This window comes from Larus michahellis, chromosome 4, assembly GCF_964199755.1.
Source record: "Larus michahellis chromosome 4, bLarMic1.1, whole genome shotgun sequence".
Lineage (NCBI taxonomy): Eukaryota > Metazoa > Chordata > Aves > Charadriiformes > Laridae > Larus > Larus michahellis.
This window is the reverse complement of record NC_133899.1, coordinates 34424342-34451695: the sequence shown is the minus strand read 5'-3', so window position 1 is coordinate 34451695 and position 27354 is coordinate 34424342. Positions and strand designations below refer to the sequence as shown.

General features: G+C 40.5%; 1 protein-coding gene across 7 annotated transcripts in view; it reads right to left on the bottom strand.

The window, feature by feature from the left end:
- The window catches only part of CDC42BPB (CDC42 binding protein kinase beta), a 98241-nt gene that overhangs the window by 53050 nt on the left and 17837 nt on the right, over positions 1–27354 (bottom strand). For all 7 annotated transcript variants that reach the window (XR_012586628.1, XR_012586630.1, XR_012586629.1 and 4 more), the window contains exons 2-3: positions 14769–14860; positions 1839–1922 (exon numbers count right to left, since the gene is read on the bottom strand). Coding sequence is in view for 4 of the 7 variants with exons in the window: in XM_074583911.1 (XP_074440012.1) it covers positions 1839–1922; positions 14769–14860 (176 nt within the window). In the remaining 3 variants the exon portion in view is untranslated. The remainder of the gene's footprint in view (positions 1–1838; positions 1923–14768; positions 14861–27354) is intronic.

Sequence of the window (27354 nt, the reverse complement as noted above, 5' to 3'; positions counted from 1 at the left end):
ACCATATGTGGGGTTTTCTTTCCTTACCGCTAGTACATAAATAAGCAGTATTTAGATAACTTTTTCCTATGTTTAATATGTCATACAAAACAAACATAAACCAGTGTAACAACGTGCTTCTAAGACCACTCATACAGTGGAGAATAAAACACCTGAAGTTTGCTTTTCAGTGGAACTGCCCACTTAAGAGGCTACTGTATTCTTGCAGGCTTCATTTTAAAAACTAACAAGTTTTACCACATCTGGGAAATTTTAACACCCAGATGTTCTATGAACTTGACATGCAGGTTATAAAGTCTTGTTTATCCAGAAAAGCCAAATCAAACGAGCAAACTGAACAGGAAAAGACAGCAGAGAAGCCAGTTCCTTTATTGTCTATTGTAGGTGGGGAAAATCAGGGGAAGGAGGACTTAGCTGGACTGTTATTTGTCCTAAGCATGTATCGGGAAAACTATACCTCCTTCTTGGTGGATAACCCTCTTCCACATCCTGCTTGCCCGGCAGGGTGACATGAGTTAGTCGCATAATTTGAAGATAATTGTAAACAGCATGTAAAAGTTTCAACTATTTAGTTAGACCATTTAATTAAGTTACTTTAAAAATGACTGCGGTAAGCACAGCTGTATTGCCATTAGAATTTGGGAGACCCTACAAGCATTTGGGTTTAAAACAATTGTATACCGACCAATGAATTAACCCAACTGAAACCTGTCTAGAAAGGGCACAAACTTCCCCCATACAGGGAAAGGCTTAATGCAGAACCGCTGATGCAGCACAGCCAGGAGTGTGAATTCTACTGACAGCTCAAAGAACAGCCCAGTGGCAGCGGCTGCCGCTGCTTGTGAAGAAAGCACGGACCCATGGACCGAGTGTGACTAAACCAGGCAAAGGCAGGGGCTTAACAAGAGGGAGGAGATTTATCCACAGGAAAAGAGCTGGCACTGACTCACTGAACGGAAGGGAGGGATTGGGAAGGGTAGGCTGGGCGGGAGGAGGTGTCAGGAAAGGGACAGAAGAATAGGACAGGGAAGGGTCAGCAGGCTGAGTCCTCAGCAAGCAGCTGGCCTTCACCCTTCAAGAGAACTGCTGCAAGTATTGATGAGCTACATGTATTTTCCTCTCAAATCTATCGTTTGTTTACCTGTTGACTTATGTACTATTACATCTGCCATAAGGTTTTCCTCTACCATGCAGCAGTAGGTATCCTAGGAACATGCCCCTTCCCATGGCACATTCTCAGTACGTCCTTCCCTAATCTGTGAAGTACCTATTCACATTTACATAATTTGTTGTGACAACGTACACCTCCTTTCACCAAAAATACCCTACTTAAACAGATTTACCTTCTTAACACGTTTTGTTTTACAATCTGAATTCGTGATTCCAAAGTATTTAGTTATAGTTTCACCGGTTATATAAATCCTGTTACAAACTGTAGGATGCAAAGCTCCTTAATGAATGCTTTCTGAATGCAAGAGAAAAAAAAAAGACCTTTTCATAATGTTTTTGTATACAGCTGTGAATGCCATGGTAGCACCAGTCTCAGCTTTCATGTAGTCTTTAACTTGCCTTTATTGTAAACAAAAATCTGGCCAATAAATTCCGGGTAAGAACTAGGGCAGACTGTCTGGTGAACGAATACACGGTAATGCTGAGAACAACAGATGCCTGGAAGGGACTGTCAGACTTGATTGCATTAAAACAGCTTAAGGAAAAAAAGAAAAAAGAATGAAGCTCCTATGCTTATGAAATAATTCTTCCGAATCTGGAAGAGCTTCAACGTAATTTTCCAAATGCCATTTTAAAAATTCTCTGCATTAGAGAAACATATTACTTACCTCTGCCCTTTTAAGCATTTCCCATTTATTTAGAATTTTCATTGCATAAATGCGCTCTGTACACTTCATTTTAACAACTGCAACCTGAAATAACAAGATATCTTTATTTAACAAAAGTATGGTAGAAAAATACAATATTTAAACAGCTTAATGTTCACACAAAAGCATGGTCAGAGAAATATTTTTCAAGAGAAAAAATTTTCAAGCAGCTTAATGTCCACAAATTAATAAAGTAAGTTACTATGGAGGCATCAGCAATCAGTTCACACGTTGATAAACTACAGCTTGAGTCTTTGCTCCTTCTATATTCCTCCTACATTACCACTATGTGCTTGACGCACAGCACACCATGTGTGGTCAAGTGCTCATGATCAAGTACAGAGGGGATGATGCAGGAGGAGCACGAAGCTTTTCATATGAAGATGCGCAGTAAAGCTGCATTGTTTGCCAAGAACAAGCGATGCTTGTATGCCATGCCTTCAGCCAATGAGGCAACATTTAAAAGGGCAGCCTGAGAAAACAAGAAAGGCTGCTGTCAATAGAAATATACTACATTTGACTAATTTGTTTTCACATTTCGGGTTTCAGAAACTTGAAAGCTATTTGCAAATTAACATGCTTTTGTGTACTGTACGCAGATACTCAAAAAGAAGCAAAAACAGTATTCATTTACTTATTCATCTTTTTACTTGAAGCATTTTACTATGCATCCTGTGTATTAGACTTGCTTAGACTGGTCTATTATAAACAGTAGCTGTGCAGAAGAATACAAAAACTACAAGGCTTAGGAATGCAAAGACTTTGTTTTGACCAAGACTTGTATTCTCCAAGACCAAAACTAATTCTTCTTGTAGTAAAGCCATAATTTCCACAATTTTTTTCCAGTTGGCAAAAGAAAAGCAGGCATCATGACTAAGACAGCAGCATTTTCACAGGACTATACATAGACTGCTTGAATATTTCTGCTGCTTCTCAGCTCGCCTCTATTTCAGAAAACCAACCAGCATTAATTGCTTCCAACAGAGCTCTGAAAAGCAGTGGAAAAAGTAACAGGAATCACATCAGCTCGCCTCTTCCATTGCTTAAAAACTCTTCTCTACAAGGGATTCAGGAGCTACAGCAGCTCTAAGAAGACACTGACTACAAGGCAAGGTTGGAATAGCGCATCAAGGAGAGCAACACTATATAGTCAGAAGTCCTGAAGGGGGAAAACATAATAGCTCCCTGCACCTTACCAGTAAAGAAGCTCCAGACGAGGGGCAGGGGGATGACTGCTCCTCCAGTAACACAAGAATGGGATATTCCCAATTAGACACCTGACTCTGCAGATGCATACCTATGCCTCCCATGCCTCAGGTTGTGAAGCTCCACTCACCAGGTCATGTAAGGGATGAGGGACACCTAGCACACACCTGCACAGAGAGTCATGTAATGGAAACATATCTTAAGAAAACGTCTAGCAGGTATCCATCACAGGAAAGGTATAGGAATCTGTCCACAAATGCAGCTATGAAAGACAGAGCACTAACAAGCAGCTTTTTTTAAGCTATGTAGGATATCCACAGCTACATTACATCCCAGTGTCTCCTGGCCTCCAAACACCTCCGGCAGACACTTCTTATGCTGTGGGGGAAGGATGAGTAACAGGAGAAAAGCCCAACCAAACACATGAGGTTTCTTGGCACCTAAGAAACTGTTCAACACCGACCCTCAGTAATAGCCTAAAAGGTTTAGTCTTGCTCCTAGCCTCATCACGGCCTTGCAGGTAAAAGCCATTGTAACAACCTCTCTCCATACACTTAATTGAATCATTATTACCCCAATACAGCTGAAGGCACACAGTAAGTCAAACTGTGCATCAAAAGCTTTGAGAAACTACGAGATGCTGGTGTTACCCGCTCTACATTTTAAACTCTGTTCCACACAGTGCACGACAACTCAGGATACACCCCCATCTCCACTGATGGGACAGGCCAGAGCTGAGTGCAGTTACCTGCTGCAGATGAACAGAAGCTCTGGGGCAGAAGCAATTTGCAAGTGCAGATCTGCAAGCCCTGAAGTGGCAAGGTTCAACTTTCATTACACCACAGCGCTAGAACTGCTCAGCCACAGACCTGGACGAGCTAGAGAGGTGGGCCCGAGCAAATCTCATGAAGTTCAACAAGGCCAAGTGCAAGGTCCTACACTTGGGTTGGGACAATCCTCATTATCAATACAGGCTGGGGGATGACGTGATAGAGAGCAGCCCTGTGGAAAAGGACTTGAGGGTACTGGTGGATGAAAAGCTGGACACAAGCTGACAATGTGCGCTCGCAGCCCAGAAGGGCAGTCGCATCCTGGGCTGCATCAAAAGAACCGTGGCCAGCAGATCCAGAGAGGAGATTCTCCCCGACTACTCTGCTCTCGTGAGACCCCACCTGGAGTACTGTGTCCAGCTCTGGAGCCCTCAGCCCAAGAAGAACATGGACCTGTTGGTGCACGTCCAGAGGAGGGCCACAAAGACGATGAGAGGGCTTAAGCACCTATGCTATGAGGACAGGCTGAGAGAGTTGGGGTTGTTCAGCCTGGAGAAGAGAAGGCTCCGGGGAGACCTTAGAGCGGCCTTCTAGTACCTGAAGGGGGCCTACAGGAAAGCTGGGGAGGGGCTGTTTGCAAGGACATGTAGCAATAGGACAAGGGGCAATGGTTTTAAACTAGAGCAGGGCAGGTTTAGATTAGGTGTTAGGAAAACGTTCTTCACAATGAGGGTGGTGAGACACTGGAAGAGGTTACCCAGAGAGGTGGTGGACGCCTCATCCCTGGAGACATTCAAGGCCAGGCTTGATGAGGCTCTGAGCAACTTGATCTAGTTGAAGATGTCCCTGCATACTGCAGGGGGGTTGGACTAGATGACCTTTAGAGGTCCCTTCCAACCCAACTCATTCTGTGATTCAAGTACAAATCAAGAGCACAAAAATCAGAACCCAGATATTCATCTGGGTTTTTATCCTTGGATAAAGTGATGATCTGTAAGTCCTATTTAGCAATTCCCCAGTTGCTATCTGTATTAGTGCTATTTATTTTCAACTGAAAGGACTGCTTAAAAAAAGACCAATTTAAACTTTCTGGGGGAAGATAATTGTCTTCTGTGCAAGAAAAAGTAGAATTAATAAGAGGAAAGTTGACTCATATTTTCATTTTAAGTGGTTATCAAGTTATGGCACCAGTAAACACACCGCTGCTTTAGTTGTAAGGGTGACAGTGGGACAGCTTCTTGTGCCAGCAGAAAAAAATCATTTAACCATACAGCAAAATAGGTAATTCCTCAAGAATTTTATCCTGAAAAGAAACCTGAAAGGAGCAGATGTCACACAGAAGTAGCGGAATTTTGGTCTGACTAGACCTGACACCTCAACTCACTCTAATCATTAGGATTTATTTTTTAAGAAAACAAAGAGAAATGCAAAACCCAAACCTCGTTGAAGTCTGAACTGAAACAGGGAAGCACAAATTAAATTATGCCTTGAATAACTGCAATATTGTTGCAGTATTGCAGAAGATCCCTTTGTTCCATAAAACACCTCAGCATTTCCTCAAGTTAGCTTTCTTTTACTTTCTTCATCAGGTGGCAGTATTTCTAAGTTTACATCTGTCATATCAGGCTTTGACTGCTTCTGAGATGCTGCAGTGTAGTTGTTTTTTCTTACTTTTGTATTAATTCCTCTTTCTCCGGCATACCTCAAATTCAGTTACAATAACCACACTGACTGCTTTGCAAGATCAAACAGAGACCTTTTATATTGCAATTGTGCTAACCATGTAAGATGTCACGTTTTAAATATCATGGCTCCTATACTACATACTAGTCCACCAGAGGCGTTCCAAAGGATGCAGATTTGTACACTGCTGCAAATGCCTACTTTAAGAACAAAAGCATCGCTTCTGTCTTCAAAGTTTAAAAGTCTAGTGGCCAAACCACTACTCATGTTATGCACAGACTACTAAAGACCAGGATGCTCACTCTTTTGATGCTCACTCTTCATTTCTAAGGCTATTACAACTTACACTGTAATAGAAGTTAAAAAAGAAAAAGTATGTTAAGGATAATGAAAAGTAAAAAAGGCACAAGCAGAGGTATAAAATAGTTTCTGAAGAAGAAGATTTAATAACCTAAAATATTCCAGGTCTGGAAGAGATAACAGCTATGACAGGCATACAAAACCACAAATGTCACAGAGAAGATGAACCGAGATCAATTATTTGCTCTTTCTCATAACACAGTAATTGAAAAGTGTCAAATAAAATAAAAAGGTAACAAGATTAAGGAAGTCTTATTGTTACACAACAGTTTTGGAACTCAGCCATAGGCTGCTGTGGACACCTAAGTGTTCAGAAAGTACTTTTAAGTAGATGCTTAATATCCGAGTAACACATGGAGCAGAAGCCTCAGACTCCTGACCTTACAGGTGCGGCTGGGGAGTCCCTGAACTTTCAGCCGCTGAAGATGGGAGGGTTCAGCTCTGCTCTGGCCTTGGACTTTTCCTACACCTCTCTGCCTGGCGAAAGGGATGGGATGTGCGCCAACTAACCCATGCACCTTTGACCCAGAACATCTTTGATATCCCTGTCAAATTAAGAAAATAAAAACTTATCCAGCTTGCATCTCATTATGCTAGGCTGGCAGGGCGAGTCAGGGGTTCCGAACACTCAACAATCACAGAGCAGTTTGGTAGAGAAATTTAGGTGATTCTGTTTTATCAAGTCTTAAAACACGGATAAGGAAGAGTTCCAGATGGAGAGGCTGCCCTGCCACTGCAGCCCCCTGCCAGGCGAGCCCCTGTGTGTCTCAGCTCTCACCAGCCAATTTGATTACCATCACCAGGACTTGTCATGCTCAAGATTCACAGCAACAGGGACACTGCAGTGAAGATCAAGCATGTTTCTTCAAGGACCTCGGAAAGCCTATTGAATCCTAGTGCCTATACTTCAACCAACTTTAGACATATTTATGTCAAAAAGTGTATGAGAACTGGGGCTGAAGCATGAGAGAGAGCCAGCCCCGGTAACTACACACCACAACACCCTTTCAGATTTGTATTACTCGCCATCCATTTTCTTCACGTACTTTTTGCCTCAAAGCACTGTTTCACTTGTACTGCAATAAAATAAAAACTGAATCAATGTAGCTAAAATAACATTTTTAGGCTTTGGCAAGAGCTAGTATTTTGCTTCTTGCATTATTTTATAGACGTATTTTGATGCATTTTGATCTTGACATTGACATTTAGGGCTGCAGTGTGCAAAGCCACCCTAGGCCAAGCTCCACCTTTCCTCCTGCCCTGATGAAACCCACAGGGTGGGAATCTGAGCCAAATCAGCCTCTACAAACACGGCACAACTTCCCACCACCATACCCTGCCCTTCAAGTGACACGATCAGTATTAGTAAGCAGCATCAAGGTACAACTTTTCTTTTATGTAGATGATAAGCATAGCGTAAGAAAATGCAGGTATCATTTAAATGCAAGACTGAATTTCCAGAAAACCATTAAAACAGTTAACAAAAAGACTTCCTGGAAACCATGCTGGCATTAATTTCAAAGCAAAGATAAAAAACCTAACTATTCATGCCCATGGCATGTTAAACTTTCAGGTAAAACTTATCCTCAAGGACTGGACTTTCAGGAATAAGGTGAAACTCAAATGCAAAAAGTCATCAGCTGAAAAGAAGAGGAACACAACATACAGGTGATAATCCTTGTGCAAACAGCTCGTAACAGCAGGTAGTCAAGAAAAAGACAAACGCAACTGGAATTCACAGTCAGATGGATACACACCACTAGGCATGGGTAAACATTACTGCCCTGTAAAAATACAAACTCACTAGAAGCTCCACACACAGCCACACCTCAGAGAAATAAACTTTATCTGGAGCAGGTGTGAAGGAGGACTATTGAGATGATCAGGAACTAAAGAGCCTCTCATAGTACTGTGGGAAAAGAAGAAAGCTTTACTTAAAAAAAAAAAATAAATGTCAAAAGGGGGTTATGATCGCTACCTATAAATAAAATTGGAAGGAAGGACATCAGTAATAAGGATGATAAAAGAAAAAAGATCTGCTTAGGCTAATGGACAATAAAATTACATGGATAAAATAGTGTAAAATTACCATGAATTAACCTTTGGCAGGAACTTGAAATGGCTTTCAACATTTGAGCAGAGATTTTAGACAAGCCTTTCAACCGGGAGAAGAGACAAAATGTCATTTCAGATGTAAACAATTTATCTGTAATGTCTTATTATCAGATTCATAATTGAATATTACAGTCATTTCCCTCAGTTAAAGCTTGCATATGCCACTTCTACTCTACTATTTCTGTCTCATGCTATTGATACTTGGACACCAGCTACTGAAAAAACACCACAGGAACTGCTTTATTCTCCCAGTATTCTTGGATATGAGAAGTCTTTGATATATAGCTCTTTAGTTAACAGTTTTAATACTGCATCTTTGAGAAAAACTGGTCTGGACTGCTCTATCAGGTTTTTTTTAAGTCTATTTTACACCTAAAATGAGCAACCAGAGTGTCTTTTGGTAGGGTTTGTATGCCACGGTGCACATTCCAAAACAAATTTTTTTTTTTTCTTTTTGAACGCACGGCGTGGATCTTCATGTCGTGCAAATAAGAAATCCCAAATGCCAGCCAGAAAGGTTCTGCAAAAGAAGAATAAAAGCCCCGAATAACACCTGAGCTCTTCCTGAGCAGTCGGGGGGGTTGCAGAGACAAATGCCTGGTCTCGCAGCAGCACTACAGGGAACTGTGTCTCTCCGGCTCCTTGCAACCTGCCCATCACCATAGTAACTTGGTGCTGCCATACAGACAGACACCGAGCTGGGGAGGACCAAGATAGCAACCAGCTCTTTTGAAGCATTTTTATAACAAAGCAGCTTCTTTCTTTGTCCATTTCCACAGCAGAAAATACCTTGGTTTGATTATTTGGGGTTTTTTTTGGTTTGGGTTTTGTTTTTTTTTTTTTGGTGAAGTGCATACAGTAGAAAAGCAAAGCTAATTAAACATTTCTTCTGCATCATATTCTGAATGCTTTGACTCTTTGAATAGCTGGATGAAAAGTGTCAAGATGTTGCGTGCAATACTTACAAATAGTGTTAATCTACAATGTAGGAAAGTACAGTCCCTGCTAGGTATCTAAGACCAATCACCAAAGCTTCTGAATAGGTGAGACAGCCTTAATTGCAGTGTGTGGGCTCAATGCGCCCCTGGTTAATTTCTAGAAGTACATAAAAATGTTAAACTCAGTACCCTACAGCTGCGCTGACAAGGTGGAGAAGGCATTACCAGCTCTGTGTCGCATTGCCAAGCACCACTGTCCGAGGAAGCTCAGGTTTCGCATATTCACTTTGAGTCTCACTGCACCCTTAGCCGCTATATCTCTTGTTAGGAACTAGATAATTCATCAGAAAGCCATGGTACACAGGGGATCAGTCTTTTTCTCCCAACCCTTATTTATTTTCTTTTGGAAACAGATTTTTACGTCTGTTGATTCCAACTAAGCCTCTGACTAAGCACCCTGAGTCGAGGTGACATATCCTATTACCAAACACTACACAGATCAAGTCTGTACATAACAGCACTTATATGAAAAGGTATTTCTAATCCATCCAGAGCAGTAATACTTAGGTGGGGCACATTAAGAGTTTTAGTTATTTTTGTGCTAAGCAAGACCAAGCAGTTCCACCCTTCCGCTGCAACCACAGCAAGCGTTGCTCATTCAAGAAATCCCTGCTAACAAACAAGGGAAGGAAAACAATTGTTTGAGTCCCATGCTGCCAACTTTCCAGGAGGTGTCAGCCACATTATACAAGCTGAGTTCTCAAACAAGGTACATCTTGACACAGTTCTTCCTTCAACAATTGCTCTTCACTGAAATGTGCTAATTTACAGTGGAGTGCCTAAATGGTCCTTTACACAAAATGAGGAAAAGTGATCTCAAAGACTTACAAGTACATTACTAAGAGGTCAGATGAAGCTTGCAAAGGAGCAAGTGCAAGTATTTAGAGCCAGACAGTCCCCATACGCAGGATCCTCCTCCTGTCCCTATCACCATATGGTGGCACTCCCAGTTCCCTTGGTGGGCAGAGGCCAACACCAAGCATACAGAAGGCACTTCTTAGGCTGGCACAGGTTTCTCAGGTAGGCACAATCCCACCAAGCGCATGTTCTCAAGACATTATTTCTTTTCAAATAATGGTCCACAGTGTTTCTGGACAGAAGCAGTCATCACGCACATTCAAACTTCAAGTGGGTTTGGGGTTTTTTTTTGTTGTTGTTTTGGTGTGGATTTTTAAAGGTCTAGAAGCTTAGAGGAGTTTTCCATTTTATGCTCATATTCTTTAATTTTTCTCCTAAAGAATGTCTATTTTCACTAGTTAACAAAAAACTTCACCCTACACAACATATGCATTCTCGTCTACAAAGACAGACTTCTGCGTTGGTTTTATTAATAGAAACCAGAATTAAGATTACAGAAAACCATTTTAGCTCTGATTTTATTTCAGGTAGCGTTTCAATTATTATTAGTTTTACTGCTTATGCAGCTTGCCCCGCTGCACATGAGCTATCTGCCCCTGTGACCCGCAAAAACAAAGGCTGAAAATAACATTGGGGCACTCACGAAAATGTTCCATCCAGCTCGACATATCCCCAAGGTGAATACACCCTAGGAAATGGGGATGAGCCATGAGTATTTTATCCTTCTTACGGCCAGCATTTCAAATTATATGCTGTTCTAGCTGTCATGAACTCAAAGAACGTTTCAAACTTTTCTTCATAACTGCGAAACTTCTGAAAAACTTAAATTATGTTCTCAAGCCAGTGACTCCAGGAGTCAGAGCCTTAAATGTTGGTGTAAAGGATATTCAGACATACAGTTCATCCTGTATGCAAAGTAGCTGGCTTAGTTTATGAGAAAAGGAGAACTGCATGTTTCGGCAGGTGGCTAGAGAAGAAATCTCCACGTTCGGAGCTAGAGTATTGCTGTCTTACCATAATAATAAGAATTTTTAAGAAATATTTTTTCTCTTGCTTTCTCAAATCTCCCATGCTATAAGAACTTTCACTCAGGCAGTTTGGATTGCCAGTTAGGTTTTCTTCTCATACTGCTGGAAACAGCATAAAGAATCAGGTTGAGTTCTGCTGGTTTGAAAAGGAGAAAGCAAGCAAGAAAGCAAGCAAGCAAGAGAGCAAGCATGAAAGAAATACATATCAGTACAGATATGTACTGGTGATTATATCAATCTGCCTTCAATTAGATATTCATTTTGCAGTTGTGTTCACAGGGACAAACTTAAAGACCATGTTTCCTTGGCTTACGTGTTGTGTGGCAAAAACTGACCACTGATCCTGACTAATAACTAATGTCATGCCTTTATTTTGTTTAAGCTGTCTTTCTTCCAAGTTACTGATTTATGCAAAAGTTCTTTGGTAACACGAAAGCCTGTGGCGTTCTCCAAAAAGTCCAAAGTAGCTAAACTGAGAAGAATGGAATGTAGTTTTCATCCTTTTTGAAGTCTGGCTTGTTTAGCTGTTCAGCGTTTAATTTAAACTACTTAGTTCTAATAGGAATATGTTTAGTTTAATTCTGATTAATTTCTTTATGCATTCTAACAAATATTTTATAGGTATTTTTTAAATTTAATTCTAGCAGATAGTTGTGTTTGAGTTGTTTTTTTTAAACAAGAACTAACGAATAACCTTATAACCACTAGAATCCCATCAGCTAATTTCTAACATAGTTTCTATGTGTGTAAGAATGTGATATAGAAATATTACTTACAGCTCCCCCATTCAGTTTTCTGAAGTGTTGCTTTATATGAGTCAGATGCCACAAGTCCCTCTCAATAAACTAGATTTTATTTTCTTGCTATGGAATTTCAACCTTTATATAATTACTATTTTATAATGCCTATAGTGTTTGGCAGTTATAGCACTGTAGTATACACAAGGGTCAAAGGATTCATTCATAAGCAAAAAGCATGAAATATTATCTGGCAAGTGGGATTAAAGTATAAGGAGCCTAAAATCAATGATTCCCGCATAATTTAAACTGATCAAAAAGTTCCAAGCTGCTGCAGCTATAAACTAAAACTTTTATAAGATGAACAAGACAACATGACATTGACAGATTAAGTAACACCACTGACTGTGAGCACTCACAGCTCTAACAGAAGGATGAAATTAAGATACTTTCTCCACTTCTGTGAAATTTCATTTCTGCTGGGGGGATGGGATGTACAAATTGCTTTAGTTAAGTTTCATGCTTTTCCAAAAGAAAAGAATATGAAAGACATTGTTGATTCAAGCACTCCAAACACTATTAATACAAGCTTCCACCCAGAATTTGTATCTTTTATACACTTTAAGACTCTTGATCCAAAGCTAAGAAAGATCATCCTAAACCCCCTAGCAAGTATAAAGTGAAGTCTCTTGAAGTTCACATAAATACTTCATCTGCTGTTGTACTGAGATTTCCAGTTGGTCAATTCCTTATGTGGAAAAGGGCACCTTTTTGAAAAAGAACAGAGCAAGCACTATGGAAAACAGCTCTTCCTTAAAATTATACTGTGTGAAGGCATTCCCATCAGCAAGTCACTATAAAGGGTTCCCTTGACCCGAAACCATTTTTGATAGCCACAGCATTCACAAGTCTAGTTCTGAAAAGATCCAGAAACCACTTCTAATCCCACCAAAAGACAAACTGCCAAAACACTAATCTAAAATTCTTTACATATCAGTGGTCACAGCCACTATAGCAAGTAATTTGGAACCGCAAGACCAGAACAACAGATAAAAGTAGCCTGTGCTGAGCCTTCCCATCTTTACTGTATGCAGTCCAGGAATTTTGCTTCAGACTGTATCTAGCCTGGTCTCCTGGACTAAACATGCTTTGAAGCTATTAGGAGAGTCAAACCCGGTGATTGATTCTTATGTACCCTGTGGAGCCAGGAGCGCATTTGGTGCACACTTGGAACGGAGGTTCTGGTTTCGTTTCCTGCAAAAGAAATCCAGATAGCACATAACAAAATCATTCTGCAGTAACTGGGGGGACTGCCTTCAAAACCGTCCTACTGCTTTGAACCAGAACCCTAATGGAGAGGTAGCCAGTCACCTACTACTGTCTTGATTCTCTAGGTCTTTTATCTACTTGTAAACCTTTCTGCTCAGAACTCTTTTCTGGACTTAATTTGTAGCTTTCAGTCCTTCCTTAGACTTATCAAACTTTTTTCCCATTTCTATTTTTTCCCACCAAACTCTTTGCAGTAACTTTCCTCTCTAAAAGCCATGTTCAAATAATACATGCCAGCTAAAAACAAACTCTCAAGTGAAACAGCCAACTGATTCTCATGCAGTATTTCCATTACCCTAAGATAACACTTCCTTTTCTGTAACAAATGTTGCAACTCATCAAGTTCAACATCCACTAGAAAGTGAACTTTTGTCTTCTAGGTCAAGATGCTACTATTTATCTGAAACATTTTACTTAAAATGCTGAAGTTCTTTGAGCAGCTATGCTCACAAAAACTACACGTGAACTACATGTTACCTCTTCACATCATTAGAGGGTGGTACAGATGAAGAGATGTACTTGAAACATTCATTTCTGTCTGTCTTAGGTGTCCACTTTCCTCAGAAGAAGTCCTTGAAGTAGCTTAAAATTATGTGGAAACGAAGCTGTTACTTCATCCACCACCACGTGCACATGCACACAGAAACCTCATTGCTTTCTGAACCCAGGCTGAGTAGCATTCTCGCATTTTTCTAGCTCAGTTTCTGCTCTGCCTGTGAGACCTCTGTCTCACAATCAAACTCTATATGTAAGAGTTTGACGTGTCCAGGACACACTATGCTTGGAAGGAAAGCCCTGCATGGCACACAGTCCTGCGCTCTGTGGAGACAAGATGAGATGGGAGAGAAGACGGAAGCCTAGCCTTAGCCACCAGCACCAGAAGTTGTAACCAAGGGCTAATGGGCTCAAGTGAGCCGCTAATGCCTGTCACTACATTTGACTTTACTGTGGCACTACTTAAAAGAAGCTTCCTGAAAGAAATCTAAGGTGTTTTTCACTTCTAGAAATTCTCTAGTTAGTAACCTCTTTTGCTGACAGCTATGTTATGTGTACTTAAACGCTGAAAGGGGTGTCTTTGAGGTTCTCCAGAAGTCTCAGGTATCCTACGCGTACTGGAGGGGACATGCTCATGAATGCCTTTGCCAGTGGCAAGCCCCATCAGAGCACTGGTGACTGATGAGACTTTCATCAAGCATATTAAGTGAAGCTTCTTCAGTCCAGGGTCCTGGGACTGGCTAGTCCTCAGAACACAAGGCGTTCCTATCATCCCAGCATGATTCAACTTGCTGTCCAAAAAAACAGATCCACCAGCCTTTGATCTTCAAAGATGACAGGGAACAGCCTTTGAGGCAGCCAAATGCGTCTTTCTGCATTACCAGATTGCTACAGAGACAGGCAGATGGGTGGAGCAGCCTCTGCGTTCCTACCATAGAAGCAGCCCAGTTCTGTGTTAAATTATAGCAGTCCAGAAGAGTACATATGGCAAGTGGGAGAAGAGATCCCAAATTCAGCTGTGCAGCTGCTAGGTGGGACCCCCCTGTTCATATACACATTGAAGAGACACTTGTTTTGTTATGCCAAAGTCAGAACGAGCCAGTCACAGAAATGGCAGAACTGGATACTAAATACCCTGCGCTTCAAAGGGACCTTTCACTAGTACCTAGACAGTATCCCACATTTGGAAGTATTTTAGCACATCTGCGTAAATCTTTTGTCTTCAGGACAAGTACAGGTCAAGTGCAGCAAGAAATCAGACGCATCAACGATGAAAGTTACATTATCACAACTGAGAGTAAAAATCTCTTACCTCACCAAAAGCGCCTCTTCCAATCACTTTTATAATTTCAAAGTCATCTCGATGAAGTTGCATTTCCTTTACCAATTTTGTAAATGGTCTTGCTGTTTAGGGGGGGAAAAAAAAAAAGGAAAGTTCAATTACCAAGAGAAATATCATAAGCCAAAATAATACATAAGCCAGAGGTCAAAAGTACTTGTTGCATAACCAGTGCACTTTTTCAACTACTAACAGAAGCATAGAAGGAAAAAATATTAACTATACTAAATAATACTTAAGGTTTTTTTAAAAGTTCAATTCTGTGACTGGTTCTGCCTTGTTGCCATTGAGTAAAGAAGTAATCTTTCAGCAGGATTCACCCCCCCCCCTCTTTCTTTAGGGTTTCATGAATCAGTAAAGGACCATGTGAAAGCTGAAGAGCTCATTCATTACTGGTAAACTCTAGAGAAAAGCCATCCTATCCTTCAGCCACTAGAATAACTCTCTTCTTAAGCAGAGTTCAGTTTTACTTTTTATTATTTCAGCTAGTACCAGCAAAAGCTTTAACAACCCACTCTCAGGAGATAGCTGTCTCTGCTCCATAGCAATGAAATAATTTTCAACAAGATCTATGGCTAATTTGAGATTTTTTACTTTGAACTTTGAACTATCTGTTAAGCAACATTCGCCGGATCTCAATTAGACCAAGTAGCAAAGGGCTGCAGCCTAAACGTGTCCAGCAATTAACTAACCTACCCTTACTTTCTTCTGGTGGTCCCGCTGGACTCAATACATCTCAAAATATCTGGCTGATAAATTCCACTGTACCTGCAGATCCCATCAATTTTCTCCTCTCCAGTTCCTGTTCAGAATATTTATTTCTAACGTATCACAGGATGAGGATTACTGTTTAGATACAGCATTTGCTACAATTCACTGCTGTGACTATTGAAGACCAAACCAATAAGGAAAAACAGTGGCACAAGCTAAACTGCACGAGAGCAAGTATGATGTCTACAAAGATGCTTATGCTTCTAAGCACAAAAAAAATAAATTGCTCTTCTCTAGCTCATCACAAACATTATTAGACTAAAAAGACTGAAGTTTTTAAACAGCTGTATTTTTTCCATTTGCAATTGAATAAAACATCACAGAACTGCTACTTGTAATTCAGCCGGGGCTCCTGTTTTACCTCACCTTACATTATCATTAAGTTAACGAGTTATAAGCCAAACAGAACTCCTACAAAGGGGTCACTGCCTTCACGATGTGTTTTAGCTACTAACACAAACAAACCAAACCTTACAAACACACAGAAGACACAGAAGTCCGAACTGGAGATTACAGCCTTCAGTATGAAGCCTAACCAAGAAAGCCTGAAAACCTCTCAGCAAAATTCGTATAACAGCTAATAAAATGAAGAAATAGCTGTACTGAAGACTAGCCATGCTGCTTTGTACTCAGGAGAGGTGTTATTGAAAAGGTTTCCTCCACAAGTAATACCCCTTTCACTGGATGTTTCTTGTCTACCCAAAGTAAAAAATTGAAGAATGAGACCCTACTAGATTTTCTGCTAGATCCCCCATTTCAGCTGGGCAGAAAAGCCTCCCCCGCCACAAGGCCGCTGAGACTATCATCCCCAAACCTCAAATTGTTTCTAACAAATTTACCCAACAAAACCAACTCAAATGATTTAAGAGACCTATACCAGTCCAGTCAGACATCTATACAAGTAAATACCACTGCTGATGGCTGTGATATATATCAATTACTTTGCAAGGTTCTCCTGCCTCCTTCTCTTCCCATCAGATTGGAACAGATGGAGGAAACGCAACTGCAGATAAGAAATAAATGTGGAAGTTCCATTATCAAGTTATGGATCACTACTACAGAATGCAAGTCATTAGACTAACTTCTGCAAAGTTAGTCTATTCAAGGAGAGGGGAAATGAAATACAGCAATTTTACTTGGGATACAAACCCAAGAATAATACTTTTTTTTTTTTTTAAAGAAATAACCAGTTTTAACAATAATCCTAGTCAGTAAACAGAATACCAAAATAATTGGTTTAAGTATTTATAAAAAACCCCGCGTCTGTAAATTGATCACAAGCAACTTCCGAAGTGGGAAGACACACACCTATGTAAGTTTAAGCTGTCTTGTACACTTAAAAAAAAATATCCTATTCTCTTACACTTTTCGTATTTTGCTAACCACTGACAAAATATTTTATGATTTTGTCTCCTGTTTTCCTTGCTTTGAAATGTATCAAACTTCACCTTGCCAAAATTGGGATTCAGTTTAGAAATGCATTAAATTGCATTAAAGCAAGTGAATTCAATTAGTTTTATATTTTAAAAGATAGTATTTATGATGTATCAAGCAGAGCACATACTTAAATTTTAGTAAACAGAAGAAATAGTGTCTGCAGAGAAAGGCATTAATGCTGTCTTTCTAGGAATTGTAGCCTTCAAGAAGGAAGGATTAGCAGACCTTATTCACTTTACCACCATTTCAACTCAAAAACTGCAAAAGCCCTAGGTTGGTCCTGCTTCTTCCATCTAAATTAGTCAACTGAAGTCAACATATTAAAATTAATTAGTTTAACATGTGTAAATGAAAAAAATGTATTCCCTACTAAAAGGAAGTTACTATTTTTTACAACCTCTTTGTGCACTTAACTAATGTTGGCTTTTAGTATTTAGCAGGGCTTGGTGTTCAGAAACATTGCAACTTCAGTGCTCTCTCCTGGAAAGCTAAGCACCAAATGTGTAAATTTTGAAATTGGATAGGATTTCCCCTGAAATGGAAAAATTCAAGTCTTTGTCAGGGCATCTAAGGTTCCTTAAAAGTAAATAAAATTTGAAAATAAAACTTAATATCCACAAAACCTCATCATCACTGAGACTACAACAGAAGTTACTCAGTAGATGAGAGCTCAGAGGAGGCAACACACCAGTATTCCATTTAAACTGATATCTACTTTATTGGCATTTTGGAGTAGAATGCTGTTCATACTAGGATGGAACCTGCTGCTTTTAAGTACTGGATTGCATAATTTTTACCTCTTAGTAAGTTAAATCAAAAAATATTTCCAAATTGCTTTCCTGCTCCCCCCAAGGAGGTTGCTGTTCCTCAACCCTCTAATATCCAGATGAGTAACACGTACAGAACTATCAAAATTGAGTAAGCAGAAACTTGCATCAAGAAATATCAGCCAGAAACTTGCACCAAGAAGTATCAGAGAGCCGTGTTCACTGTGCTTGCCAGAATGATGCCAACTGATATACCCATCACTACGTAACTGGTAAAAAGCTCCAGCTTCTCCTTTTAGATAGCACTATTTTATAAAAAGGGAACTCAAAGCAAACTTCTCTCCATACACCGGAATGAATAATTACACTTTACTGATTAGTTTTGATCCTAATATTAAAAGCAGGACTTACGATTTGGAGTTAATTTAATGCCTTAATGAAAGTATTTCATCCTGGCAAACAGGGGCATTAGCTGTACAGGGGGTTTTGTTGGCAGTGATTACTGATTTTTTTTTTTATACATACTGTTGTCAGGGTAACATTAGCTGAGAGTAATTGCAAGCCTTTGTTTATTCATGACTGTGAGGCTGCAATCAGAATTTGGGATAGGCATTCTGTGTGCAATATATTTGTATGCATCACTATTTTTTCTCTCAACCTGATTTGGCATTATTGTACTTACGCTTGTTTGGAACAAGAGTGATCTCCATAAGGCCACACAAGAAAAAAAAAAAAAACAAAAACTAATTTTAAGAACCCAAGAAATGTATGCTCTAAAGAATGTAATACAAAACAATAACAGTCGATGTTTTGATCAATATTCATAAGGGGAGGTGAAATGCCAGCATTTATTTCTTCAATGAAAACCAGGGTATGCATGAAAGACAATTCTCCACCCACAAATTCTATTCCGATCCTGTTCTCCTTTTCCCCTGATAGATGGGACTAGGATATTTTGTTTGCCCAAAAAGAAAACATCAATTTGAATAATTTGAAAACATAATTTGAAGTACAGTCATAGGTAAATGGGTTTGTGATTTAGGTTTGTGAGATGGTGCATCGACGCTGCAGTCAATTTGTATTATGTCACCTGATAAAAAGACATTTGAAGACTGTTTCAGAATGACTAAAAGCTGCAGGAAACGCCAGCGGAGACAATGTGACACGGCAGATTGGGCACTCCGCACTGCTATCCCAGGAACAGGCACATGCCGGCCTCTGCCAAGGTCAGAAGCGTACGTCAAATTTCCTCTCATTTCTGAAAGCAGGTCAGGGAAGGATGCTATCATTGTCAACATCACCCTCCAAAAAAATAACAGGGCAACTTTTCCCAAGCTAGAATGTGGTTAAAAATGAGAAGTGTTGAGGTATGTTTTGGATTTTCACTTTCTATTCCGATTATGAACCATTCAATTGATGTCAGTAATTTACTATCTGGAATCACAAAAGCTAGCATCTTTAGATTACAGGGGACAAAGACTACCCCCTGGGTTTATTATGACAACTACTGCTTCAGTGGTGGAGTTACCCAATGGCTCTAATCTGAGGACTCCTGTGTATTTTGTTAGGCAGTGCAAGCTTCCAGAAATTCAGAGTCACAAAAATCACTGAATTGAAGCTGCCAAATGTTGAAGAACATCTGATGTTTTGTATCACTGGCAGCTTCAAGTTTTAAATAAATGTGACAACTGCAAGAAAATAATACACAGACTTGCAGGTCTCTTTCAACAACTCCAGTTGAAAGGGACCTCAGGAGGTCTCTAGTCCAACCTCCTGCTGAAATCACAGTCAATACTGATTTCAGACCAGGTTACTCAGGGTTTTGCCTGATCAGGTGTCAAATACTTCAAAGGATGCCTCTTTGGACAATCTATTCATATACTGGACTGCCCTACACGAGACAGTTTCATAGTTCAGAACTGATCTTGTAGGTGATTTGGGGTTTAAATCACTATATAATACAATGATAACATTCAGGTAGATCTATCCAGAAGGTATGTCTAACTGTCCGGTCAGACAGAAATTCATCCGCCACTACACTCCCTTTATCTACTCATCCCCTTTGCAAAATGTTGTGGTAGGAAACTATGCGAATTGCAAAATATTAATGTCAGGGAAGCAACAAAATGACACAGATAATTGTCCATGGAACCATACTCCCACCAGGCAGATCCAATATTTTATTTAACATATTTTCTTTGGAGGAAGAACATGAGAGAGCAGTGAGTTTTACCATTTCTCCCTCTTAGCTTACATTCTAGAAATCAAGTAACTTGTTTGCCCTTTGTGCACCCTTTTCAAAGAAACAGCATTCCTGTGATATTGCTACTAAAACAGTAGGCTGACAGGTTTAACAAGTTAGTGCTTGTACACATGTCTTGGGAGATACCCACACCCAGGTAGCCCCAACCTGCTTACTAGGGTGATAAATACCTATTACAACCCACACTTTTGAGTTTTAAAGAACTACTTGCTATTTGATTGTGAAGATTTCCCTGTATTTTTGAAAGGGTAATTTTTTGTTAAAGTCTTCCATTTTTTGTTGACTCCAGTCTTAATTTTTCCAGTTACAGATCCTTGCTTCCCTTTTCCTGTGCTGGCCTGTTTCCTCTTCTGTCCACCCAATGAATGCTTTTTTTTTTTTTTTTTTCCCCGATCTGGTTTCCTAAGGAAATAAGGTATGTGTGATCATACTCTTCGGCAGTCTGAGTCCATTGCTCCTGCCCGGTACCTTTTGATCCCAGTGAAGACCCTTAATATCCCATTCACCAAATTTCAGTGATGCTGTCCAAAGATACCCAGTTGCTACAAGTTTTATAAAAAAAACCTGGCAACAAATAGGAAAGATATCCACAGTATCACCTCCATTGAGGGAAAGGCTACAGCAGGAATATAACATTCACCTCCTTAGCCGGGCAACCAGCACCTACTAAGGTGCAGAGCAGACATACCTTGTTGTCCCTAGTCATGGAGGGACAGCAGAGTGACACTGACACAGAAGAGGGAAAAAAGGAAGCGTACCGCAGAAAAGGGAAGGTGGTGGGAAGGGTAGAGGGTTACTCAACTGAGCCTAGTAAAGGAGGTACGAGAAGCCAAACTTCAACAAAGCTTAGGTGACACCTTTTGTGTTCTCCAACACATTTTCTGCCAGCCCTTCCACTTCTGCCATGTCCTCCCTCCCATTTTTATAAGGCATATTATATACACATACATACACACACTTCACTTGCTCTGTCTGCCTCTTACTCCGTGATCTCATCCTTCATCAGTCATCAACATCCATTAGACGCGTAAATTCAGTGGTGCAAGACTTCAGTTATCATTACAACGAACACAAGCTCCACTGGGTTAAAAACTTGAGAAGCACAACCCGGTTACCAATTCCAAAGTGTTTCCAGGTCTTCCAGAGCAGCCTCCTGATACGGGACGCTGCTTCACACGCTGTCAGAGCCCCTTCTATGCCCCGAGCAAGGACATACAGTTTTATAGTGCCTGGTTAGTCAGTACTTTCTAATTTTAAGATGTCCTCTCCTAACAGTGTTTATTTGAATTGCAATCCCAGTAGAAACAGACACATACACTAATACAACACCAAGAAAGTGTGAATCTTCTTGAGGCTGACCGACAGGTTGTTTTCAATGGAATTAATAAGTGGTAACTTTATTATGAAATTAAAGATTGTATGGTGTACTTAATCTGATACACAAATCCTTTTTAAAACCTCCCTACAACTTCTCTGAAGTAGCAGCACACAAACCTACATCCATTTGCAGTTATGATTACGGATTTTGCTTCGTTTTATGAATGCCTTCTGCCATACATAAAATAGAGCACCTGACCCCTTTCAATCAGATACCTTGCTGGCACTTAACTGAACTATGCATTTGGACAAGACTTGGATCATATAATTACATGTGAAATCCTCTAAGGTTTAAAAGGATAAAACCACCATTGCTTTTATCTATAAACCAAGACTGAGCGCTCATAGCTTGTGCATTTTGCTCCACGAGTGGCTTTATCAGTTACAGAAGAACTGATCCTGGCATTTAGAATTTTTATACCAGTTTGCGATAACTGCATGAAAAATTTATCACCATACTAAAGGCTAACGGCATCGGGTAGTGTTTTGAAGAAAAATATTGAGTAGTAGTTCTGGTGCTGATCCCATTAGCATTGCTAAATTTGCCAGCAGAAGAGCAAGGCATTTACCTTGAAATATCATTCCTGTTCGCTATTATTCACTGAGCACACTTTTTGTGTGGCAAGCCCCAAGAGCAAGTACCACACAGAAGGACTCAATCCGCAGCAATATGCTACCATTTGCCAGCTCGTTGATGAATGTTACCACAAAACACTTAAAGGCTGGCTATCTGCCTGACTGGTCCATTCGCCGCTTTTCATGCTTATAATGAAAGGACACCAAAGATAATACTAAAGATTTGTACAGGCAAGTACTGAGGAACACGCAGATGGTTCTGAGTACTCCAAGCAACAAAATGTGTTGCCAGTTTAACTCCTGTCAAAGCCACCGTGCTTCTCAGAACTAGACAGGTGGGAGGAAGGAAGCGTTGGCTTGCACATCCAAGAACAAACACCAAATGACTACTTGCTGTAATCATATATGTAAGACAGTAGCTTACCTATGGAAAAATAATGGTCAGGTAAAATAAAAAGCACATGCCAATCAAACCTAAAAGTAACAGCGTACGCTAATGTTATGATGGACGGAAGTACAAGGGAGAGGAAGCTTACATCTGAGATCTAACAGAGGAGGAAGCTCACTGCCCAGTTTCTCATCATATTGTGCTACTGTCATGGAAAGATCCACAATTTAGGAAATTACAACTTGGTCTCTAGAACCAATTCATGAAGGGTTTTTTTTTTGTTTGGTTTTTTTTTTTTTAAATACCAAAGTTGACCTTGGCAGACGAAACGGTGAGTATTAAGACTGAATAAAAATATGAGTGCGAATAACATTTCGTTTGGGAAACCCAGAAGTGACCATCCATGCAAGCTTGACGCAGCTTCACAAAACGTAACATTTTAGCATACAGCTGTCAGGACACAGAGCTTTTTAAGCAGCGTCCTGGTCTGGGGTAGAGCAGAGCCAGCTCCCTGGCCAGGGGGAGGCCCTTGCGCATGCTTGTTGCCGTGGCAACCAGGGTCAGCTGACCTGGCTGTTTACCCTGTGGGCAGGTCAGGTGACCCAAACCGACCAATCAGGTGTTCCATCCCATCCGCCATGCTCAGTACTGAGGGACCAAAGGGGTCAGGTTGGTTCCTCTCCAAGGTCGCTTTTTCAAGGGCTCCTCTTCTTCAGTGGCTCTTTTTCTTCAATGACTGACATCTGAGGAGAACCCCGTCAGCTTATCTGCCTTTTGATCCCGGTCGGTGTGTTCCAGTTCCCACTTGTTACTGAGTCCAGTCTGGAACTTCCCCAGTGCCTGCCAGTGACATCTCCCTGGGATACAGTTTTGTGTATGTTTGTGTGTATTGTATCTATTTCATTATTTCTTTTTTTTATTTTATTATTAATATTTCATTAAACTAGTTCAGGATTTTTTCTACACTCACAAATCTCTTTATCTCTCTTCTTCCTCTCCTTAGAGCGAGAGGTGGGGGAGAGCATCTGTCGTCTTGTCATTGGCCAACCCGGCCCAAACCACGACAAGCAGGATGACACATTCTGAACGAGAAAACCCAAACCTTTATGAATACTAACCAGGGTGTTTCAAAAAGCACTCAGCAGCTTGAGATTAAGTTCTAGCCTAGCTCTCACAGTAGAATTAAGAAAGTTCCTAGAGAAACTGTGTTCCTAACTGCAGTGTATAGTCCAGTTTTTCATACCTCTTCCCAACTAGTCACATTTGTTTGTGAGAGGGAAAGCCGCCATGCCTCTCTAACCTTTCCCTAAGGTTCACAGCTCTTTCAGCAGACTATGCACCAGCTGCGGATTCCCCGGTGGTCTACCACTTTCTTCAGCCTTAGACACTCCACTGACTGATTTATTGAGCAGAAGCCAAATAACATCTTCAAGTTGTGACTTTCTGAGGAGGCTGAAATACCAGATCTTGCTTCTACTTGAATTTCATGAGGTTTTAGAAGGTGGTACTTTCCTTCCTCTTAAGCCTTGCTAAAAAATGCAAAGACAAGATTACTATTCCTCAATAAAGAATCTTTTCTGCTCTTGAATAGCTGTTGATATCCAATGCTGCCTTAAGTTTCATCTTCAGTCCTTGTATTTTCCTCAAGACAATCATACCCAGCCCAGAAGACACATGCACATCAATTCATATAAAGATTCTTAGAACTACAGACTTTCCCTAGGACTGTCTGACATCCCAGATATTTGAGACAACTGAATGGGAAGCTACAGACCACTTTCATCCAGGAAATCCATTCTGCTGCCAAAAGAGTTACTCCTTGTTCCTTCCCACCATGCTGCACTCTATTGTCTGGATCATCATTAGCATTTACATGGTATGTCAGAGCAGGAAACATTTCCAGGTGAAAGCTAACTTGTCTGTCCCACTGAACCATTCACCCAATTGTGACTCACATACAGCTGTGACGCTGGAGCCCCAGCCCAGGGCAGGTAACAGGATGAGGCTGGACAAGGGGAAAATGGCCCTTTTTTGGAATTGATGTGGATCTGCCTCGGACTGCAGTGAGCATGAAGTGCTACCCAAGAGTCTGTTTCTAGCCAACCTACAGCACATTAGGACAGGATCTTCCAAAATACATGTCAAAACATTGTAAGAAATGGATGGCAACAACAGCCACAGAATGCAATCCACAGATTTTTCTGTACTCCTCATCCAGGGCCAGATTTTGCAGGTGTTGGAGAGGGCATTTAAGCCACAGCAAATGGCAATCACATATTGAAGCACATCAGTAATGGAAAAACTGTTTCAGGCTTCTACATGAATCACTAGTTCCAAACAGTAAAATCTCGGTGATTCAAATGCTTTCATTCCATAACAAAGTTGTAAATATTGCTAAAATCCACTATTTTTACTGCATGATGAATAATCCAAAAAGCAGAGTTAATAATATTTTTGTAGAACAGTTTGAGAATTATGACTGCTCAGAAAACCCCTTTGATATTGTCACTTGTTTTTCAGATAGTTTCAAACTAGAGATTAGGAAAACCTCAAATTTGAGCTCACCCAAATTTCAATAACATAGGAATGAATCTAAATTTCATCAGACCCAGCACCTCTTGCACACCCTGCTAAGAAATAAACAATTCCAATCTGATGACCACACTGTGCTGATATAAGCTTACCTACACTTACGTTAATTAAGAAGCCACCACTTACATCATCAACATGAGCAAAGTTCTAGTTTTCTGACTGCATGCTTTATTTCATCTTAAAAGTAAAACCTAGCAAGACAAGCAGCATAACTGTTTTATCAATTATTTACAGTAAAAGCACAGCTTTTGTTATGCAAGATGTTCTTTCAAGTTACTAAAAACTTAATACATGCATTATGTAAAAGAACAATTCATATTTTACACTGGTGCTATATTTACCAGCTTTATTTTAAAGGTTAGAAGTTTCTATTAATAAGCTCTTCTTGACAAAGCACCCTACACAAATGCATTTAGAGTGACAGGAGAAATCCATCTTGTGAGGTATCCCTTTTCTCCACTCATACAGTTAGAGTGAAGTAAAGATGTAGTTCAATGACACAACTGAAGTGGATCGCTGGGACCAGAGGGGCAGTTTCACAGATCTGCTCTCTTCCTTGTGTCAGCTGTAACAAATTCCGCTGGTCTCACCTCACTGACCCGATTCTGCACACTACACCAGCAGAAACCCAAGCTCCCGAGGCACATAATGCAACTATCATCCTGTAGTTTCACAAATTGAATCATCATCACCGAAGGGTCGGGAGAGGCTGCTACACCAGTGCAAGCAAGAAGGGTAAATGAACTGCAGCTCTTTTTCAGAGGCCGTCATCTTAAGTAGCACAGATGAAGGCGAGAAGAATTGCCCATGCAGAGATGGCCTGCCTTGGTGCCAACACCCAGGCAGCTGCACAAAAGGTTGGGTAAGGGAGCAGAGTCAAATGACAATTACCTTTTCCCTGATACTTCAGTTCTCAGCCGGATCAACACCATAAACTAGGAAATATAAGACTAAGGGGATGGGGCATTAGATCAGCTTACAGTGCTACAGACCTGCACCTGATTTTATTTTTTTTGATGGTCATTATTTTGGCCGGGAGTACACAAGAAGTTGGGAGCAGACACAGCTGGGCCAGCTGACCCCAACTGACCAAAGGGATATTCCATACCACGTGGTGTCATGCTCATCATATAAAGGATGGGGTAGAAGGAGGAAGTGGGAATGTTTGAAGTTCTGGTGTTTGTCTTCCCAAGTAACCATTACGCATGATGGAGCCCTGCTTTCCTGGGGATGGCTGAACACCTGCCTGCCCATGGGAAGTGAATGAATTCCTTGTTTTGCTTTGCTTGCATGGCTTTTCCTTTACCTATTAAATTGTCTTTATCTCAACCCATGACTTTTTCCACTTTTACTCTTCTGATTCTCTCCCCCATCCCATGGGAGGGGGAGTGGGCAAGCAGCTGCGTGGTCCTAGTTGCTGGCTGGGGTTAAACCACAACCATGGCTCAAGGCAGCAACACTCTGCATATAAATACTCTGAGCCGTTTTTCAATTTCAAGAGTTCAGATAGCAACAGCTCCTTTAAGCAGAGGTGTGGCACATCTTTCTCTTCACTCAACTTCCTTTTAAATGGCAGTGGGCAGGAGGACATTTTCTCAGACATTACTCACCCTGTTTCAGAACTTCCCTGGAGCTCCAGGTCTAATTAAAAGGCCAATGAAAGTCAGACTTTTGCCATAGGAAAAGGCCACAAAGACATGCAACAAGCAATTACTGTAACCAGGCACTAGAATATTTGGAGTAGCTCAAGTTACTCAGAAGGAGAGAAGAGGGGAATTGTCTTTAAATCTGTGGAGAATACTAACAAGTCCCATGCTAAGATTTGCTACACATTACACTGGAAGGCTCAGAGTGGCTTTTTTATTATTATAAATACTTTCACTTCTTCAGCTCCCTCTGTAGACCAGGAACTCTAGACTCAAAGCCATTCTGTCTTGCTCTGCTCCTTCCAATGTCCCTCGCTGGGAGCAATGAAGAGGAAGACCATTTACGGTAGCATTATTTTCACTGACTCTGGCCTGCAGAATTCTGTTTTAGAATAATGCCCATTTAAGCAATTAGACTTTTAGAATATTGCCCCTGTTTGCTAAACAGCATCAACTAATTATTACAAAGTTTCAAACTGACCAAGATCATAACACCTGCTATTAAGTAAGAATAAAAATCCATCTAAACCTTGCTTGAAAGCAGGGTGGTGGTGTATTTTTCTTTCAATATGCATCGAATAGCCCTGAAAGAAAATATTTTGGATAAATGATCATTTGGAATATTAGACATGTGACAATTTATACATGTTCAAATTTTTAAACTGTTCTTTAAATCAAATAGTCATCCTTAGGGAAGTCAAATCCTGGAACAGTTAAGAGTGAATTTTTAAAACCCAACTGA